We start from the raw sequence: 21,933 nt of genomic DNA, 5'->3' as shown, positions 1-21,933 counted from the left end.
AGCTGACTCCCTAGTGGGCTCAACAACAAGATGTTCAAAAAATGCCATCTCGTAGGTACTCTGGAAATTCCCCCTCCTGTAATCCAGCACCAACCTGATTTTCCAATATCTAATTGCATATTGAAATCCCTCATGACTATTGTAACATTGTCCTTTTGACATGCCTTTTCTATTCCGTTGTAATTTGTAGCTCATCCTGGCTACCGTTCGGAGGGAGGCCTGTGTATAACTTCCATCAGAGCATCTTTACCTTTGCTAAAGGCTCGAAGGGCCGAATGGTCTACTTCTGCACCTATTGTCTATTGTCTAATTCTACCAACAAGGATTCTTCATCTTTCAATCCTATGTCACCGAAGGATTTGACTTCTTTCTATCAACAGAGCCATGCCACCCTCTCTGCCTGCCCTTATGATACAACGTAGATCCTTCAGTGATAAGCTCCCAGCTATAGATTTTCTTTCAGCCATGACTCAGTGATGCCCACGTCATATCTGCCAATTTCTAACTGTGCTTCAAGATCATCAACCTTATTCCGTACACTGCATGCATGCAAATTTAACATCTTTAGTCCTGTGTCTGTCAGCCTTTTAGATTGTCATCTTTTTGCACTGCAATTCATCCCACTGACTGCTATTCTGCCCAATCATCTGCCTGTCCTTCTTGACAGTCTCACTACCTACTGCCTCCACCTGTAAACCAACAGCCCTATCACCGGTTCCCAACCCCTTGCCAAATTGGTTTATATCCTCCCCAATAACTCTAGCAAACCTGCCTGCAAGGATATTGGTTCCCCCCTTAGGTTCAGGTGTAACCTGCCCCTTTTCTTCAAGTCGTACGTTCCCCAGAAGAGATCCCAATGATCCAGAACTCCGAAACCCTGCCCCTGCAACAGTTTCTCAGCCACACATTGAACTCCCAAAACATCCTATTCTTACCCTCACTGGTCCCTAGTACATGCAGCAATCTAGAGGTTGCTACCCTGGAGGTCTTGCTTTTCAGCTGTCTACCTAGCTCCCTCAATTCTCTCTTCAGCACCCTTTTCCCATATGTTATTGGTGCCAATATGTACCAAGACTTCAGGCTACTCACCCACCCTTTCTAGAATGTTGTGGCCCCAATCCAAGATGTCCCTGACCTGGGAGACAACATACCATCTGGGTGTCTCTATCGCAACCACTCCTCTAACTATGGAATCCCTATCACTTTCACAGTCCTCTCCTCACCCGTCCTTCTGAGCCACAGCGTCAGAGACCCAGTCACTGCGGCTCCCATCCCCCGGTAGGTCACCCCTCTCAAAGGTATTGAAAATGTTAAATTTATTATTGAGGGGAAAAGCCATAGAGGTACTCTGTACTGGCTGCCATTTACCTTCCTTCTTCTGACAGTCACTCATTCACCTCCCTCCTCCTACTTGACTACCTTCCTGTAGCTCCTATCCATCAGCTCCTCTGTTTCCCATACGAGCTGAAGGTCATCAAACTGCAGCTGTAGTTGCTTAACAGGTTCTCTGAGGAGCTGGAGGTCTCTGAGAATTCCCAATCTCACACAAAGAAGAAAATACAGCCCCGGAGCCATTCTCATGGCTCTAACTATGCACTAATAGATAAAGAGTGAAGAACAAAGAAGATGAAACTCACCAAATACTTACCTCACCCAATCCTGTTCTCACCGAAGCCTGATGAGTCAAAGCCTCCCTAATCTAACCATGGTCTACTCTCACAATGGCTGCTCCACAAATGGCCGCTTCAATTGCCGCTGCTTTATTTTTATTTGCCCTTGCTAATGAATAGTGACTGCACCACCAAAAATAGCCAAAATCCCACAAAAGCTTCCTTTGTAAATCTTTCTCTCCCGGACCTGCGTGAGGCCTCCTATGCTGATTCAACTGTGACTCACCTGTGAAATCCTGCAAAAACTCCTTTCTCAAATCTCTCTCCATGAAGCATCCTCCCTGATTTGACTGTGAATAAGACACCAAAATCCCACGAAAGCTATTTTTTAAAGTCTCTCTCTCTCCTCCGGATCTGCATGAGGCCTCCTCTGTCAATTTCACTGGAAGTGCACCACTATAAACCCATGAAAGCTTTTAAATCTCTCCCAACCCCCACCCCTGCGTGAGGCCTCCTCCACAAATTTGACTGTAATTGCATGCCGAAAAATGCCGAAATCCCACAAAAGCTCCTTTTTTTAAATTCTCTTTTTCCTGGACTAGTATTGGCAATGGCCAAGTGGTCAAGGTGTTCGTCTAGTGATCTGAACGTCGCTAGTTCGAGCCTTGGCTGAGGCAGCGTGTTGTGTCCTTGAGCAAGGCACTTAACCACACATTGCTCTGCGACGACACCGGTGCCAAGCTGTATGGGTCCTAATGCCCTTCCCTTGGACAACATCGGTGACGTGGAGAGGAGAGACTTGCAGCAGGGGCAACTGCTGGTCTTCCATACAACCTTGCCCAGGCCTGGTCTCACGAGACTAATGGGTGCCTATTACTATTTTCCTGGACTTATGAAATCTTACGCCAATTTGACTATTCGACTGCACCACCGAAAGATAGTTTTAATTATATAATGTATCCATGCCATAAGCTCACTTGGAATGTGTTACTAACCATGAGTTTGCTTTTCATTACATCTACTTGAAATATATAAAAAGATTATTCAGACTGTTGCTTTGATGCTTGTCTTACTGACAACACATTGACTTGTAATCATCGATATTAATAATTTGGCAGAGAATGCAGATGGCATCTGGATGATTTGTGGATGACAACAAAGTTGATGGCATAATGGATAGTGAAGGTAGTTATCTAAAGTTACAAGATCTTCATTAATTTGGAAAGTGGGCAAAGCAATGGCAGATGCAATTTAAAATTGGATAAGTGCAAAGTGTTTCATTTTCAAAATTAAACCAGGGCAGGACATATAAACGGCAGGGCCCTGGTTACTGCTGTTAAACGTAGTCACCTGTGGATGCCTAAGTAAATAATTCCCTAAAAATGGTGACATGGAGAGACAAAGTAGGGAAGGCAGCACACTTGCCTTCATCAATGAGAGAATCGAGTAAAGAGTTGGGACATCATGTTATAGATGTACTAGCCTTTGATGAGATTGCACCTGGAGTTCTAATCACTTTTTTGTAGGAAGGATGAGATTAACCTGGAAAGGATACAAAAAAAATTTATAAAGTTGGCTGCCAGGACAGGAGGGCCTGAGTCCCAAGGATAAACTGGATAGGTTTGGAGCATTTTTTTTTTACCTGGATGGGTTTGACTGGTATTTTTCCAGCATGGTAAAGTCTAAAACTAGAGAATACAGATTTAAGTTGAGAACAGAACAATTGAAAGGGGGCTTGATGGGCAAGGTTTTCCTACACACAGGGTGTAGACATATGAAACAAGCTACCAGAGGAAGTGGTAATGGCAGATACAATAGAAGGATATGGACAAACTACAGGCAAATAAGACTAGCTTAGATAGGCAATTTTGTTGGCATGGACAAGTTGGTGCTGAACAGCATGATTCTGCACTGGGCAACTCTTCAGGAATGGAACTAAGCTGAATTTTACTAGAACACTAGTTAACCAAAAGATCTCAAGGTGATTCTCACTGACAAATGAAATTAAACCAAAGATACTCCAAAGTAAACAAGCTAATTAATGTAATGACAGGGATGTGTCAACTGCCAGGAATTTGTACTCATTTTTAAATGAAGCAGCAGTACACATTTGCAGAGAATATTCTAACTCATCAGGAGATAGAATTGGTGTGTTCCACTTGCTTCTCCTACCCCAACTAAGCTGTATACTGTAATGTCAGTTCTTGATATTGCACAAGCATTTGCCACACTTCTCCACTTATTTCATGCCCTGCTAGAATTATGCAGGACAACTGAAATGGTGCATTCTTTACCTAATGTGGAAGTTGACTGCTGTTGCTGAGGAGAAGGCTGAGTCTGGACTATCAGACAGGGTTGCACAGGTCTCTGAGGACTCCCAGAATATGTAGGACCTGATACCAGAGGGGAACCATGCAACTCTAAGGATGGAAAAACAAGAATTCAGAACTGAGCAAGAATTATGACCCATCTCATTCTTCTCTCACCCACCCAGCCCAGAAAATTTCACCTTAAATGCAGGTAGGAAGAATATTGTTTACTCCAAAATAAGTCTTGCTAAAATTGGGCTTCTTTAATGTTATCTTCTTGTTGATTCAGACAGCACAGCAAAGACAGGCTTCATAGGAAGAAACAGCCTTGCTGAGAAGTGGGAGGAAGCAGTCATGGGGAGAGCTTTTAACCAACTCTAAGAGAATTTGTAGATGAAGAGAAAACACACCAACTCTATGGAAACATGGATTTTGTATGTGGGGCTTATGGGAGCCTTTCAGAAGGTCCATCTCATCCAACTGTGTGATCCTTAAGGTTCATTTACACACCGAATACCTCCTATCTGGAAAAGCGCCATGAATGTACCATTACTTTAGTATCAAGAGTTAATCAAGTATGACGTGGTATCCAACCCATCTAGAATCCTGGTTAGGAATTCATCTTCCATCATAAAATTTTTAATTTGTGCAGGCAGATAACCCAAAGATTCTAAACAGCGGTGCAATGTGGGAAAACAGTTCCTACTGATCGGTTGTGGAGTAACAATGCATTTGTATTAACACATACATGCTTGCATGTTACTAAATATAACGAAAATTCTCTCAGTGCTTACCTTGCTGAATTTGCTGATGCTGTGTGTAGCTTGGAGGATGCTGTGGATATTGGATGTAACCAGGAGGGCTCTGGGGAGCGTATGGACTGGGCACAGGACTGTTCTGTTGAGTCATGTATCTGTTGGTAGAACTTGACTGAGGTGGTGCAAACCGACTGTAGACAAATAGAAAACATTGTTTACCCAAATTCCCACATTTATGCAGCTCATCCATAGCAAGCAGCTGCAAAATCAAATAGCAAGTGGTTTTGTCTTCATAAAACAATAACTAGTTCAAAGTTCACTATTCACTGCTGAACTCTTTCCTCTGCTATTTGCATTACCTCTCTTCACTGTATTGATGCATTGCTCTCAACTGACTAAGAACAAGATGATCTCAGCTACAAAGTTAATTGGAGAAGATGCTATTGATATTCTCTTTGGAACAAAGGTGGTTGAAAAAAGACAAGATCAAGGCACATTTAAAAAAGCTAACCGGAGAACTACTGCCCCTCCCCACTCCCAAATGCTCAACAATTAAAGGATAGATTCACTCTCTGTAACAGTAGTAGGAAGAAAGAATTGGATAACAGAGGGATTCAGAGTCAAAAGTTTTACTCTGCTAATAGCTGGCATCGACTTTATAGGTTAAAAGCTCATCTCTTGTACTCTCGACAACTCCATTTCTCTGCAAGAGGACCCCTTTACTCCACATCCTTATCTCAATAACATCGGGCTAGCTATAAGGTGATTTGTCTGCCTATTTCAGGCTAAGCTATTCTCTGAACTTCTATACGATGACTGGTACAAGTTAACTCAGCCCACATAGGAAATGTATCTTTGTCTCTTCCATAAAGTCCATGAGTACTGCTTACTTCAAAACATTAACTACCAAAAGATAGCTGCTGTAATTTCACAACTTCTGCACTATTAACCACTCCAGAATTTTTCAAATAAAATAGTGTTACTTGTTTTATGCAGGCTAAGCTCAGCATAAAAATAAATAACATAATTTGTTTTTACCATACCCATCAAATCAAAAAGATGGGAAGAAACAAAGCTGCACATCTTGAACCTTTAATTATGAGGGGCAGCAGGAATAAGCCAGCCTGTGAGTCTAATGTCAGGAGGCCACTAAGCTTCTAGGGGCAATTCTGTCATTCTACATTATCATAGCTGATTTCTGATACAAATCGTAAAAGTCAGAACAACTCCTGAAGTTTCAAAAGTAGACACCAATATCCTACAAGGGACTTTATAAAATTTGCCTCTTGAAATCAAAATAACAAACACCTACAGAAATGCCCTAAGCAATATTTCAATTACCTCTCCAAAAGTATCCAACTTTGTTAAGTTAGCTCATTACAAATCTGTACTCAGCCTCACTGATCAACTGAAAAACCACTAAGAGTTCAGCCACTCCATGCTTAATTAAACACCATTTCCCAACAAGAAATGTTAGGTTTCTTTCTCTCACTTAGTTACATAAGAGGGAGACATCCTGTTTACAAACTGAGATGACTGCTCTCAAAGAGAACTTCTACTGAGACCAAGTGTATTGCTCTCACTTTCTTCCTACAGAGCCATTTGGTATCACTAACCTTCAATGTTTTGTAATTTCGAAAACTAGCTGGACTCAAGTACTTCCACTTGGGGTTTCAATCTTATTAAATTTTTTTTAAAAATCAAAATACTGTAAATTCAACAAACCACAGTAAACCATATATTTTCTTTAAACTTCAGATTTTCAGCATATTTGCCTTTATCCAAGTTGCATCTAGTCAGATTGTGATCAAGTTGCAGTCTGTCTGAAATTTTGTAAAGAAATGGCCATTGGCTTCCGCACCCAGCAGAAAGTGCAGCATAGTTTCAGAAAGGTTTACATTTAAGTCAGGATGAAGGATTAAATTTAGTTGTTCCTGGACAGTCCATATTGAAGTACCTCACTATAAATCAAACATGAGCAGTAGACGCCACCAGGGATGGTGGGCACTTACTCAATGAGATTGAAATTTAAATGTATTAGGGGTTTAAATGATGCTAAGCAATTTTAAGTGGCTAAACAGCAGGTTACCAGATATTTCTGAAAGACTTTCAGTGGAGTTTCAAAGACATGGGTAGTAAGAGAATGAATGTCTTTTCATTAATATATATAAAGTATGGAAGGCAGATGATAAAGCCCGAGCAAGCAGCAGGCAATGAACGTATAATCAGAGTCTATGAGACTCTAGTGGAGAGTGATGACTGGTAGGGAGTGTGAGTGATGGGGAGGGCTTAAATGCAGAGAATGCAAACTAAGTGAAACCATGTCACCAAATGGTAAATTTTATAAAGGGGAGGCAGCACGCTTTTGTTGTAATGTGATATAGAAGCAGGAAACATGCACATCTGTTTATCTGCTTGGTTATGCATGTTCCATGTATAAAGCTGGTATAGGTCAAATGTGATGATACGAGACTGTGATTCTATGAATACTGCCTCACAACTGGGAAAAGAATCTTGAAACGCAGCCCTAAACAGTTTACAAAATCTCAAAGCATTTTTCTTGTACATTTCTAATAACATTGCATGGGTCCATTCCACGCACTCAAGACTTGAGAATTTGAGAGACTACTCCAAAAGGGGTTTAAATCTTATTCTTGTTAACCAAAGTGGTGGCAGTGGTGGTGGTGGTGGGAACAGAATGGTGCACAGCTCCATTATGTAAATTTGTACAGTGAAAAGTATTCATCAGAAATAAACTTTCAAAAAAAAACAATCAAGGGAATTACACTATTGAATTATAAAAGTCATTAGAGGGAGCTTGAGAAAGAAAAACAAGTCCTTAACTCTCTGACAATGTAAACATAGTAAATACAAAAACATTTAATGAAATTGTCTGTGTGCAGCCGAAGGAAGCAAAACTTTCGTTCACACCCCCTCCTAGTTGTCACTAAAGAAAAATCTACAGTCACTGAACTCAGGAGAATCTGCAAGCTTGACCAGAATCTTCAGGGGGGGTAGCGAAACTTTGAAAGTTGATGAAACCTTAGTTCCATCTAGAGGCTTAACTGCAAAGATAGGAGGAAGGGTGTTTGACAAGTCTAAGAAACACTTTTGAGGAGATTATCAGTAGGGTAGATTTTTGGGTCAGTGAAGGATGATAAACTGTCCTCAGGTTTTCAGATTACCACATCGTTATTACTGAGGCAACATAGATAGGTACTGGGCCCTCAAAAAATCTAAGATTCATGCTGATGACTTTTATAAAAAGGCATAACATATCTAGGTTTCTGATATGACAAAACCAAGTGGGAAGTGAGCTGTAAAGAGGCACAGAAGCTGCAGAGGGTCACAGGGAGGTTAAGCAAGCATACTAAAAGACAGCAAATGTATAATGTGGGAAATCAAAGGTTACTTATTGTGGTAATAGAACCTTGCAAACTCTGATGCTCAGAAAATAGGGTGCACAAACTTTGAGATGCAGAAAGATTCAGGAACATATTAAAAGCCTGATGATACCGTGTCTTTTATTTTCCAGGGCACCGGAATAGAAAAAGAGAAAGTCTTGCTGAGGTTTTATAGAGCTTTGATGAAACAACTTCTGGTCTCCACATCCGTGAATGAATATGCAATTTCTTCTTCACAGGACAGGTCCAAGACTGGCCTACATGCACTAAAGTGCACAAGGGCAAAGTGAACTCAGATATACGGGATCAGAGAAGGTAGATACCAAAAGGTTTTCTACATGGATGCGCATCAGGAAGCTATAAGGAATGAGGAAGGAGACATGCAGGCCCCAACACAGAGTTTTAAATATTAACTAGCCACACAAAGGTACTGAATGACAGGAGGACAGTAGATGTTAAACCTTTAAACATGAGGGGGTACGAGAATAAACCAGGTAATTACAGGACTGTGATCCTGTGAGACTAATGTTAATGGTATGGAAGTTATTGGAAAAAAATCTGAGGCTCATTATTAATCTATACTGGAATGACTGGGATTAATCAAAGCTAGTCAGGGGGATTTTGTTATGAAGAGGACCTGATCAATGACTAAAAATGCATTATGCATAATAAAAAGCAATGTTGTCAATGAAGTCTACATAGACTTCAGTAAGACCTCGACAAGGTCCCACAAGGACCACTGCAGTGACAGGTCAGAGCCCAAGAAATCCAGGTCATATCGATAAACTGGATCTAAAGCCCCAAAGCTGATTGGAGATAGAAACCTGTGGTAAAAGGTTTTTGTATGATGATTGGTGTACCAAGCAATGTGCTGGGACCCCTACTGCTTTACATTACCGATTCTGATTTGTATGTCAAGAGATATGATCATTAAGTTCGCAAATCATAAAGAATATTGATGATGTTCATAACGAGGGCATTAGTAGCCTACAGGATTATACCGACTTATTGACAAGATGGGCAGAGCAACGGCAGGTGGAAATTAATCCTGCTAAGTGGGAGGTCATGCATTGAGATGACGTGCACAATGAATGGGAGGACATGAGGAAACATTGAGGAATTGAAAGACCCACATGTATAATATATAGATTCTGCAAAGCAGCAGCACAGGCAGATAAAAGTGACAAAGGTAGCATATGGGACACATGCGGCGGCTGGGGCACACAGACTGAGGTTAGGAAACAATTTTATAAAGTAGTTCTTAGGCCATAGCTGGAGCACTGAGTTGTTCTGGTCACCACAGTTTAAGGAGAATGTAGCTGCACAGGAGGGAAGGCAGAGGAGATTAACCGGGTTGTCTCAATGGAATATTTCAGTTTCAAAAAAACAGGATAGGATGGATGTGTTTTCAAAGGGAAGGAAGCTGGCAATTCTGATAGAAGTATACAAAATTATGAGAGACATTGGTAGACAATAGGAAAATCATTAGTTTTAGACACCCATGCAATGAGGAATTATTTTCTACTGACATTGGATTAAAGTAATGGATAAAGAGTCAGACTTAGAGCAGATCTGATTTTTTTTTAACCCAAAAGATAGTTGAAAGCACTGTGAACTATGTAAGCAGGAGCTCTCAAGTACTTGGAGAGTTGAATGCCAAAGCCTAGAAGGCTACAGAAAATGTGATGGGCCATGCGATTAATACAGATAAACACTTGATCTTTGAGAAGAACACAGTGGGCCAAATGGCCTGTCTCTGTGCTGTATGGCACTCTGGTTGGATAATAAGGGGGTGGGAATGGTGTACTGCTGCCTTTCTGAATAAGTGGGGGGTGAAGGTCAGCTTTTTGAACTGAATGTTATAAATCGATGGAAGTCATGCCCAGTTGTCACATGTATTCAAGGCCAGGATAAGGTGATTTTTGGATTGTTATGGGGACCTATCAGGCAAGAGGATGAGGTGGAGGTTCAGCTATGATTGTATTGATTGATGGAGCTGGCTCAAAAGGGCCATGTGGCTTGCTCTGTTTCTATTATTCATGTTATGAATGAAAATTGCACACAACCATTAAAATGTAATTTTTTAAATAAGTCACTATAAGACCTGGAGATTCTAGTGTCATGATGCACATTACCTGGAAGGACTGTGTGAGATTGTGGACTGCTGAAATGTGGAGGATGCAGGGCTTCCGTGAATTGAATTCTGGGGTAATTTGTACTGTTGGATGATCTGTTGCTGCATGATACCTGAAACACAGCATGTTCATACAGTGAAGCCACACAAACTCTCAATTATAAAGTACCTTTCATGACCTCAGGATGTCCAAAACAGTTTTAATCCCAGTGCATTACATATAGCAATGGAATTATGCATTTTGCAGGAAAACTAGGCAGCCAATTTGTACATTGCACAATCCGAAAATCAACAAAGTGCTTTAATGAAGGATAAATATTGTCAGGACATTAAGAACTAATCTGATGTGATTTTTTTAAATAAACAGCTTCAGAGAGGAGACTGTCAACATATGATTCAAGTCTTAAAACGAAATGATGATGAAACAGGGCTTCTTTTTTTGTTCACATCGGCAATGCTGGTCAAGCCAGCAATTACTGCCCTGGAATTAAATAGCCATTTAGGTCTGGAGCCATCAGCCATACTGGATAAGATCCATTTGGCTTCCCTCCTTAATGGACATCAGTGAACAAGTTTTTGACAATTCAGTAGATTTTATAGCACAATCTAAAATTCCCCAACTAGAATTTGCATCTCCAGATTGTTACTCCCATTCAGTCAACAGCCACGTGCTAGGGAGATTATTAAAAATCCAACAGTAGCAGTCCCCACAGATTTTCCCTACGGCTTGGTTGTGCTAATCAGAATTGCAATTTACTTTTTTTTAAAACTGGTACTAAATTATGTGCCATATTAAGTTTAAGTAATTTTAAATCCACAGGAATTTTCCAATTCCAACTATGCAATGTCTTAAGAAGTGATTAATTTAACAATGTTCAAATGACCATGTGTCTCCTTGTTATATCTGGTATCATCATCTGGGCAGACCTCAGAGAGCTGCTCATTCAGCAGCTAACTTCAAATAATCAAGGTTAAATTTTGCACAAACCCCTCTCATTGATATGACTACTAATTGACCCCATTCTTTGGACTAAAGACAGTTAAAAGTTCCATTCCAAGGTGTACAAAACAGTGAAATTTCATTCCCAATTTAGAAATAAGAAATGCTACATAAAGGTTTTTAATTATTCAGCATGTCTGAATAATTAATGATGAAAAATTGAATTACTGAATGGAATCACCAAAATTCCTAATTAAAATCCTAAGCACTGAAAAATAGTTTCATTGAATCAGCAACATATCCAGAGTTTTCTCTATATAAACTACTCACCAGTTGGCACTGCATATCGGTTCTGCATGCTTTTCTCCCTGAAGACATTGGGATTTCTGGCCAACACAGCCTGCAGAAGAACTGGAATATCACCCTCTGGATCATCACTGCCAAGGTTATCCTTCAGCTCTCTATAAAAAGAACAAATCCCTTTAAACAATTTATCTTTCAATTTTACTTTTACTATTTTTTTTAAATAATAGTGATACATTACAATACAGATCCCCAACTCTTTTTTTTTTATGGCATGGACCCCTGCAATTAATCGAAGGGTATGTGGACACCAGGTTGGGAACCCCTGCCTTAGAACAGCAAATTCTACGGACAAAATTAACTGCATTTATGCTTTGTCCGGCAGTTAAGTAAACTCAGGAAGTAGTAAATTTGTGGGTGCTACACAAATTGTTGATGTCATGGGAATTGAATGTTATGGAGTCTCAGTGACAGAAATAGCCCCTTCAGCCCATCGAGTCCATGGCAAACTATTTAAAGTACCTATTCCCATTGACCTGCACCAGGAATAGCCTCCATACATGTATCATCTATGTTCCTATCAAAACTTCTCTTAAATGTTCAAATCGAGCTCGCACGCACCACTTGTGCTGGCTGGGGTCCCACCCAACCTCAGTGGAAAAAGCCTGCTTGCATTTACCCTGTCTATACCCCTCATAATTTTGTATACCTCTATGAAATCTCTCATTCTTCTATGTTCCAAGGAATAAAGTCCTAACCTATTCAATTTTTCCTTACAATTCAGGTTCCTCAGATGCTGCAACCTCCTTATATCTTTTGTTGTAGCCTTTCAAGCTTACTTACTTCTTTCCTGTAAGGAGATGACCAAAACTGCACATAATAATCCAAATTATGTCAGATTACAAAATGATCTACATCAACTGCAGAGTGACCCAAAGGATGCCAGATGGAATTTAACTCAGACAAGTGCTAAATGTTGCATTTTCCAAGGCATTCCCCAGGGCAGGCACATCTCAGTGAATGGTGGGGTTGCAGAGGATACATACAATCTGTAGCCACCTCATCAGGTATTTTTGTACACTAGCTCTTTGATGTAAATTTCTAATCAACCAACCATGTGGTAGAACTCAATGTATAAAAGCGTGGTCAAGACCAAACTTCAGAACCTCCTGGGATTTTCACACACAAGTCTCAAGTTTACAGAGAATGGTGGGAAAAACAAGAAACATCTAGCAAGCTGCAGTTCCGTGGGTGAAAACACCTTGTTAATGAGAGGAAAATAGCCGAACTGGTTCAAGCTGAAAGGAAGGTAAGAGTAACTCAAATAAACACATGCCACACAGTGGTGTACAGAAAAGCATATGTGAATACACATATCATTGAAACTTGAAGCATCAGAAGACCACACAAGGTTCCACTTCTGTACCTAATAAAAGTGGCAGTGAGTGTATAACATTGAGACCTAAACGTACAAGTACCTAGTTTACTGACACAGGTTCATCTGATGAAGAACATGCTTATCATCAGTCAGAGCACTGAATACAGGAGCTGGAAGATCATGTTGTAACTAAAATATTCTACAGGGAGCAACACACACAAAATGTTGGAAGAACTCAACAGGCCAGGCAGCATCTATGGGAAAAAGTACAGTCAACAGGACCGGAGAAAAAAGCTGAGAAGTAGATTTGAAAGTTGGAAAGACTTAGAGGGGTATTGACCAGGTGATAGGTGAAACTTGAAGCAGAAGGGATGAAGCAAACAAAGGGCTAGGAAGTTGATTGGTGAAAGAGACAGAAGGACATGGAAGAAAGAAGGTGGGGGGGACACCAGAGGGAGGCAATGAGCGGGCAAGGAGATAACATGAGAGAGGGATAAGGGACGGGAAATGGTGAAGGGGTGTTGGATGTTAGCATTACCGTAAGTTTGAGAAATCAATGTTCATGTCATCAGGTTGGAGGCTACCCAAACGGAATATAAGCTGTTGTTCCTCCAACCTAAGTGTGGCCTTATCCTAATATCTCATTTGGAGGAGGTGATGGATGGACATATCGGAATGGGAATGGGAAGTGGAATTAAAATGGGTGGCCACTGGAAAATCCCGGTTGTTCTGGTGGACGGAGAGCAGATGCTCAGCGAAGCGGTCTCCCAATTTACGCCCGGCGTCACTGATATACAAGAGGCCACACCGGAGGTACCAAGTATAGCAAGGCCCCAGCAGACTCACAGTTGCGTAGTTGCCTCACCTGGAAGGACTGCTTGGGGCCCTGAATGGTAGTGAAGGTGGAGGCTTAGGGGCAGGTGAAGCACTTATTCCACTTACAAGAAAAAGTTCCAAGAGGGACATCAGTGGGGAGGGATGAATGGACATGGAAGTCGCGTAGGGATGAGACTCTAGCACAAGAGGGTGGTGGGACATGCTGCCAGAGGAATTGGTAGAGGCAAGGACAATTACAGTATTTAAAGAACCCTGAACAGGTAATGGATTGGAAAGATTTAAAGGGGTATTGGTCATGGGACTAGCTCACATAAGAAATCTGGTCGGCATGGATGCGTTAGGCTGAAGAGTCCAGTTGCCTGCTGTAGAACATTACAACCTGAAATCAATGCCCTCATTTTGAACTCCGCTGACTTGGTAAAGAGAGGTAACTACACCCACCCTACATCTCCTGCCTCTATCTTATAAAAGAGAGAGAGTGGGAGCATTTATAAAGGTAGGTCTCATTGACTGGCTAATTAGAGGGCATTTTAAGCAATGAAAGAACAACAAGGTTAAGTAGAGTGATAACTGCGAGAGTGGGTCAGTTTTAAGAGTGGAAGTTGAGACTTCGGCTCAGAGTTACGACCTCTACTCAGTCTTGGCTACCAAATCTCCATAGATTCCCTTTACCTGAATCTTCTGGATGAAACTACCATGACGGCCCTCGTTAAAAGTTTTACTGGTGGAAAGCGGCCAGTGAGTGAGTGGGCCAGTGAAGGACTGGAGCTTTGAGGCTTTGACTCGAGAGGCTTCAACAAGAATGCAGAGGACGAGCTTGTTCGCAGTTAGTCTTTACAATGCCTCCTGAGACAGTGATGTACCTCTCATGTGAGATGTGGCAGTCTTGGACGAACTCCCCTCTCCCACAGAGTCACATCTGCCAGAACTGCATGCGGCTGGGCGATCTGGAAGACCATGTAAGGAATCTGGAACAGCAGCTTGATGTCCTTCAACTCGTAAGGGAGAATGAGGCAGCCATAGATGAGAGCTACAGGAAGGTAGTCACACCTAGGCTGCCGGAAGCAAGTCATTGAGTGACAGTCAGTTGGAGAAAGCGAAGGTGAGTAGACAGGTAGTGCAGAGCACCCCTGTAGCCATTCTCCTGAATAATAAGTTCACCATCCTGGATACAGTTGGCGGGGACGACCGACCAGGTATGAGCCACGGTGGCAAGGCCTCTGGCACTGAGTCGGACCCTGTGGTGCAGAAGGATGGGACGGAGAAGAGGAGAGCTGTCGTCATTGGAGACACTATAGTCAGGGGAGCAGACAGGAGATTTTGTGGACGTGAGAAGGACACCCGCATGGTTTGTTGCCTCCCGGGTGCCAGGGTCCAGGATGTCCCTGACCGGATGCACAACATCCTGGTACGAGAGGGAGAGCAACCAGAAGTCGTGATACATGTTGGCACCAACAACATAGGCAGGAAGAGAGATGAGGTCCTGAAGTGTGAGTTTCGGGAACTAGGCAGAAAGCTGAAGAACAGGACCTCAAGGGTGGCATTCTCAGGATTGCTGCCAGTGCTACGTGATAGTGATGGTAAGAATTGGAGGAGATGACAGTTGAATGTGTGGCTGAGGAGTTGGTGCAGGGGGCAGGGTTTTAGATTTTTGGATCATTGGGATCTCTTCTGGGGAAGGTGGGACGTGTACAGATTGGATGGGTTGCACCTGAACTCTAGGGGGAGCAATATCCTTGCAGGTAGGTTTGCTAGCATGGTTCAGGAGAGTTTAAACTAATTTGCAAGGGGGATGGGACCCGGAGCGATACAGCAGTGAAAGAAGTGCATGGAGTAAAGCCAGATCTACCATACAGAGAGGCTTTGAGGAAAGAGAAGCAGAATAAAGGGTGTAAAGGTAGGAAGGTAGAAGAGCTAAAGTGCTTGTACTTCAATGCAAGAAGCATCATGAACAAAGGTGATGAACTGAGAGCTTGGATACATACGTGGAATTATGATGTAGTGGCCATTACAGAGACATGGCTGGCACCAGGGCAGGAATGAATTCTCAATATTCCTGGATTTCAGTGCTTTAAAAGGGATGGGGGGGGGGGAAGGGGAGGAGGGGTGGCATTACTGGTCAGGGATACTATTACAGCTACAGAAAGGATGGGTAATGTAGCAGGATCCTCTTTTGAGTCAGTATGGGTGGAAGTCAGGAACAGGAAGGGAGCAGTTACTCTATTGGGAGTATTCTATAGGCCCACTGGTAGCAGCAGAGATACCAAGGAGCAGGTTGGGAGGCAGATTTTGGAAAGGTGCAAAAATAACAAGGTTGTTATCATGGGTGACTTTAACTTCCCTAATATTGATTGGCACCTGATTAGTTCCAAGGGTTTAGACGGGGCAGAGTTTGTAAAGTCTGTCCAGGACGGATTCCTGTCACAGTGTGTTGACAGGCCAACTAAAGGGAATGCCATACTAGATCTAGTATTAGGTAACGAACCGGGTCAGGTCATGGATCTCTCACTGGGTGAGCATCTGGGAGACAGTGACCACCACTCCCTGGCCTTTAGCATTATCATGGAAAAGGATAGAATCAGAGAGGACAGGAAAATTTTTAATTGGGGAAGGACAAATTATGAGGCTATAAGGATAGAACTTGCAGGTGTGAATTGGGATGATGTTTTTGCAGGGAAATGTACTATGGATATGTGGTTGATGTTTAGGGATCTCTTGCAGGATGTTAGGGATAAATTTGTCCCGGTGAGGAAGATAAAGAATTGTAAGGTGAAGGAACCATGGGTGACAAGTGAAGTGGAAAATCTAGTCAGGTGTAAGAAGGCAACATACATGAGGTTTAGGATGCAAGGATCAGATGGGTCTACTGAGGAATATAGGATAGCAAGAAAGGAGCTTTAGAAGGGGCTGAGGAGAGCAAGAAGGGGGCATGAGAAGGCCTTGGCGAGTAGGGTAAAGGAAAACCCCAAGGCATTCTTCAATTATGTGAAGAACAAAAGGATGACAGGAGTGAAGGTAGGACCGATTAGAGATAAGGGCGGGAAGATGTGCCTGGAAGCTGTGGAAGTGAGCGAGATTCTCAATGAATACTTCTCTTCGGTATTCACCAATGAGAGGGAACTTGATGACGGTGAAGACAACATGAGTGCGGTTGATGTTGTGGAGCATGGTGATATTCAAACATAGAAACATAGAAAAATAGGTGCAGGAGTAGGCCATTCCGCCCATCGAGCCTGCACCGCCATTCAGTATGATCATGGCTGATTATCCAACTCAGAACCCTGTACCTGCCTTCTCTCCATACCCCCTGATCCCCTTAGCCACAACTGCCATATCCAACTCCCTCTTAAATATAGCCAATGAACTGGCCTCAACTGTTTCCTGTGGCAGAGAATTCCACAGATTCACCACTTTCTGTGTGAAGAAGTTTTTCCTCATCTTGGTCCTAAAAGGCTTCCCCTTTATCCTTAAACTGTGACCCCTCGTTCTGGACTTCCCCAACATCGGGAACAATCTTCCCGCATCTAGCCTGTCCAATCCCTTTAGAACTCTATACGTTTCAATAAGATCCCCCCTCAATCTTCTAAATTCCAGTGAGTATAAGCCAAGTCGATCCAGTCTTTCATCATATGAAAGTCCGGCCATCCCAGGAATCAATCTGGTAGATTAAGGGAGAGAAGGTATGGAGTTATTAAAATACGTTAGGACGGATAAGTCCCCGGGGCCTGACAGAATATTCCCCAGGCTGCTCTACGAGGCGAGGGAAGAGATTGCTGAGCCTCTGGCTAGGATCTTTATATCCTCATTGTCCACAGGAATGGTACCAGAGGACTGGAGGTAGGCGAATGCTGTCCCCCTGTACAAAAAAGGTAGTAGGGATAGTCCAGGTAATTATAGACCAGTGAGCCTTACGTCTGTGGTGGGAAAGCTGTTGGAAAAGATTCTTAGAGATAGGATCTATGGGCATTTAGAGAATCATGGTCTGATCAGGGACAGTCAGCATGGCTTTGTGAAGGGCAGATCGCGTCTAACAAGCCTGATAGAGTTCTTTGAGGAGGTGACCAGGCATATAGATGAGGGTAGTGCAGTAGATATGATCTACATGGATTTTAGTAAGGCATTTGACAAGGTTCCACACGGTAGGCTTATTCAGAAAGTCAGGAGGCATGGGATCCAGGGAAGTTTGGCCAGGTAGATTCAGAATTAACTTGTCTGCAGAAGGCAGAGGGCCATACTGGAGAGAGTACATTAAGATTGGAGGGCTGTGACTAGTGGTGTCCCACAAAGATCAGTTCTGGGACCTCTACTTTTCGTGATTTTCATTAACGACCTGGATGTGGGGGTAGAAGGGTGGGTTGACAAGTTTGCAGACGACACAAAGGCTGGTGGTGTTGTGGATAGTGTAGAGGATTGTCAAAGATTGCAGAGAGACATTGATAGGATGCAGAAGTGGGCTGAGAAGTGGCAGATGGAGTTCAACCTGAAGAAGTGTGAGGTGGTACACTTTGGAAGGACAAACTCCAAGGCAGAGTACAAAGTAAATGGCAGGATACTTGGTAGTGTGGAGGAGCAGAGGAATCTGGGGAAACATGTCCACAGATCCCTGAAAGTTGCCTCACAGGTGGATAGGGTAGTTAAGAAAGCTTATGGGGTGTTAGCTGTCATAAGTCGAGGGATAGAGTTTAAGAGTCGCGAGGTAATGATGCAGCTCTATAAAATCTGGTTAGACCACACTTGCAGTACTGTGTCCAGTTCTGGTTGCCTCACTATAGGAAGGATGTGGAAGCATTGGAAAGGGTACAAAGGAGATTTACCAGGATGCTACCTGGTTTACAGAGTATGGATTATGATGAGAGATAAGGGGAGCTCGGGCTTTACTCTTTGGAGAGGAGGATGATGATGAGAGGAGACATGATAGAAGTGTACAAGATATTAAGAGGAATAGATAGAGTGGATAGCCAGCGCCTCTTCCCCAGGGCACCACTGCTCAATACAAGAGGACATGGTTTTAAGGTAAGGGATGGGAAGTTCAAGGGGGATATTAGAGGACGGTTTTTTTTAAACTCAGAGAGTGGTTGGTGCGTGGAATGCACTGCCTGAGTCAGTGGTGGAGGCAGATATACTAGTGAAATTTAAGAGACTACCAGACAGGTATATGGAGGAATTAGGGTTGCCAACGGACAAGAGACAAGAGTAACCGTCAAATACGTTGTGTTTACCCCGAGAAGACCACAATTACCATGAAGCCTTGCGTGGGCACCTGTGTGCACATGCATGTATGTGCTGATTTTTTTCCCACAAATTGTTTTTGGCGATACTGTTCGGTGGGGGGGGGGGGGGGGGGGAGTGTTGATCACGACCGGAATATAGGTCAGTCAACTATAAGTCATTCTTTAGTGGCTAATACACTCAATTTCATTTCTAAAAGGGTTTATCTAACGAATTTAATATTAAACACACAGTGCATATTTTCCTTGCATGAATATAGTGATAAGTCAGTTACTGTATAAGTCACTTATAAGTCAATAGCATCATAACATTTTAAGTTTGGATATTAAACACACAGCACATATTTTCCCCGTATGAACATATAAAATCATTGCAACACACCAATATCGCTGAATCAGTGTGAACCCTGGGCTTGTTCTCCTGCAACAAGACGGCCCCATCGAGGGGAGATGGGAGACAGCGATACTCGAACGGGGTTCCTTATGTCCAGTCTATTCCGCAATTTAGTTTTCGTTGCATTCATTGCAGAGATATGTTGGAAATGGAAGCAACGTTTCCAGTGCTTTCGTGTCTACCTCAGGATATTTAGCCTTGACTTTGATCCAGAATGCCGGCAGAGATGTTATGTCAAACATACTTTTCAACCCGCCGTCATTTGCAAGCTCGAGAAGTTGATCTTCTTCCCGTGCTGACATGGATGACGCGTACGTAATGACCTTGCGTGCGTTCAAGCTTAACAGAGGGCGTGATAGAGAATGAGGAAAGGTGCGGCTGACTCATATCGCCAAATCATATCGTTTCCTCATGGCCCGGTAGCACATGCTTTGCGGCCCGGTGGTTGGGGACTGCTGCTCTAGATTGCTATAGCTGAGCGACTTCTATCCTACTGTGAGCACCTCTAAGAAAATGAATCTCAAGGTAGTATATCGTGACGTATACTGTACATAACCTAAATAGTAAATTTATTTTGATCTTTGAAGTGCAGTGTAACCAGTGATTCATACAACTGTAATAAAAACATCCCAAATCGTCCTCCTCCTCCTCCCCGCCCTCTCCCACGGCCCATTCTCCTCTCCTAAGATTCTACAGAACCAGAATTAGGTTTATTATCACCGGCATGTGTCGTGAAATTTGTTAACTTAGCAGCAGGAGTTCAACGCATTACACAATATAGAAGGGAAAAAATGAATAAATAAATCAATTACAGTATACGTATAATGAATAGATTAAAAATCGTGCAAAAACAGAACTAATATGTATTAAAAAAGTGAGGTAGTGTTCACAGGTTCAATGTCCATTTCGGAATCAGATGGCAGAGGGGAAGAAGCTGTTCTTGAATCACTGATGTGTGTGCCTTCAGGCTTCTATACTTCCTACCTGATCATAACAGCAAGAAAAAGGCATGCCCTGGGTGCTGGGAGTCCTTAAAAATGGACGCTACCTTTCTGAGAGACCACTCCCTGAAGACGTCCTGGGTACTTTGCAGGCTAGTCCCAAGGATGGAGCCGACTAAATATACAACCCTCTGCAGCTTCTTTTCGTCCTGTGCAGTAGCCCCCCCCCCAAACAGACAGTGATGCAGTCTGTCAGCATGCTCTCCACAGTACATCTATAGACATTTTTGAGTGTACTTGTTGACATATCAAATCTCTTCAAAATCCTAACAAAGTACAGACCCTGTCTTGCCTTCTTTGTAGCTGCATCAATATGTTGGGACCAACTTAGGTTCCTCAGAGATCTTCAGAATCAGATGCAGAATCTGGTTTATTATCACTGGCTTGTGTCGTGAAATTTGTTAACTTAGCAGCAGTAGTTCAATGTAATACACAATACAGAAGAAAAATATAAATAATAATAATAAATAAGTAAAATCATTTACAATATAAGTATACTGAATAGATTAAAAGTCATGCAAAAAACAAAAATAGTATATATTTAAAAAGTGAGGTAGTGCTCACGGGCTCAATGTCCACTTAGGAATCGGATTGCAGAGGGGAAGAAGCTGTTCCTGAATTGCTGAGTGTGTGCCTGCAGGCTTCTGTACCTCCTACCTGATAGTAACAGTGAGAAAAGGGCATGCCCTGGGTGCTGGAGGTCCTTAATAATGGACGCTGCCTTTCTGAGACACCGCTCCTTGAAGATGTCCTGGGTACTTTGTAGGCTAGTACCCAGGATGGAGCCGACTAAATTTACAACCCTCTGCTACTTCTTTCTGTCCTATGCAGTAGCAGCCCCTCCCCCCACCCCATACCAGACAGTCATCTTGACACCCAGGAACTTGAAACTGTTCACAGTCTCCACTATCCCCCTATGAAGATTGTAATGCGTTACTTCGTCTTACTCTTCCTAAAGTCCACAATCAGCTCTTTCATCTTACTGACATTGAGAGCAAGGTTGTTGCTGCGACACCACTCCACTAGATGGCATATCTTGTTCCTATATGCCCTCTCGTCTCCATCTGAGATTCTACCAACAGTGGTTGTATCATCAGCAAATATATAGATGGTTTCTGCAATTTTTCTTATCATGCTACCTACATTATATTCCAAATCATTAACATATAGAATGATTAATTAAGGACCCATCGTATTTCTACCCCAAGTACAAATGACAAGCACTAAAGGACATGCATTTAAGATAACAGTGGGAAAGTGCAAGAGGGCAATATCTTTTTCTTAAATAAGAATGATGGTGGATGCCTGGAACAGGATGCCAAGCAAGCAGTGGAAGATATGATAGTAACATTGAGAGGATGTTAGACAGATACATATGCAGGGAATGGAGGGATATGGATCAGATATGGGCCAGAAGAGATGTAGTTTAATTTGTTGTCTTGTTTAGAGCAGAAGTGTGGGTCAAAAGGACTGCCCCACTGTTCTACTATACTATTTAATACTGGTTACATGCCTGCAATCAAAAAATCTCTCCACTACCACCCTCTACCTTGGGACACTGGTTGCAACAGGTCATTGACAGCATGCAGAGCTGGGCTAAGAGGAGGCAGATTTAGTTCAACACTGAATAGTCTGTA

General features: G+C 42.5%; 1 protein-coding gene across 4 annotated transcripts in view; it reads right to left on the bottom strand.

Annotated features, from left to right (window-relative positions):
- nipblb (NIPBL cohesin loading factor b) overlaps positions 1-21,933 on the bottom strand; it is a 502,440-nt gene that overhangs the window by 353,131 nt on the left and 127,376 nt on the right. For 3 of the 4 annotated variants that reach the window (XM_072257459.1, XM_072257461.1, XM_072257463.1), the window contains exons 4-7: positions 11,486-11,616; positions 10,217-10,328; positions 4,714-4,868; positions 3,905-4,030 (exon numbers count right to left, since the gene is read on the bottom strand). In XM_072257459.1, coding sequence (XP_072113560.1) covers positions 3,905-4,030; positions 4,714-4,868; positions 10,217-10,328; positions 11,486-11,616 — 524 coding nt within the window. The remainder of the gene's footprint in view (positions 1-3,904; positions 4,031-4,713; positions 4,869-10,216; positions 10,329-11,485; positions 11,617-21,933) is intronic. The other variant, XM_072257462.1, reaches the window with a different exon arrangement.

Source organism: Mobula birostris, chromosome 5 (assembly GCF_030028105.1).
Source record: "Mobula birostris isolate sMobBir1 chromosome 5, sMobBir1.hap1, whole genome shotgun sequence".
Classification (NCBI taxonomy): domain Eukaryota; kingdom Metazoa; phylum Chordata; class Chondrichthyes; order Myliobatiformes; family Myliobatidae; genus Mobula; species Mobula birostris.
This window is presented reverse-complemented; position numbering and strand designations above follow the sequence as displayed.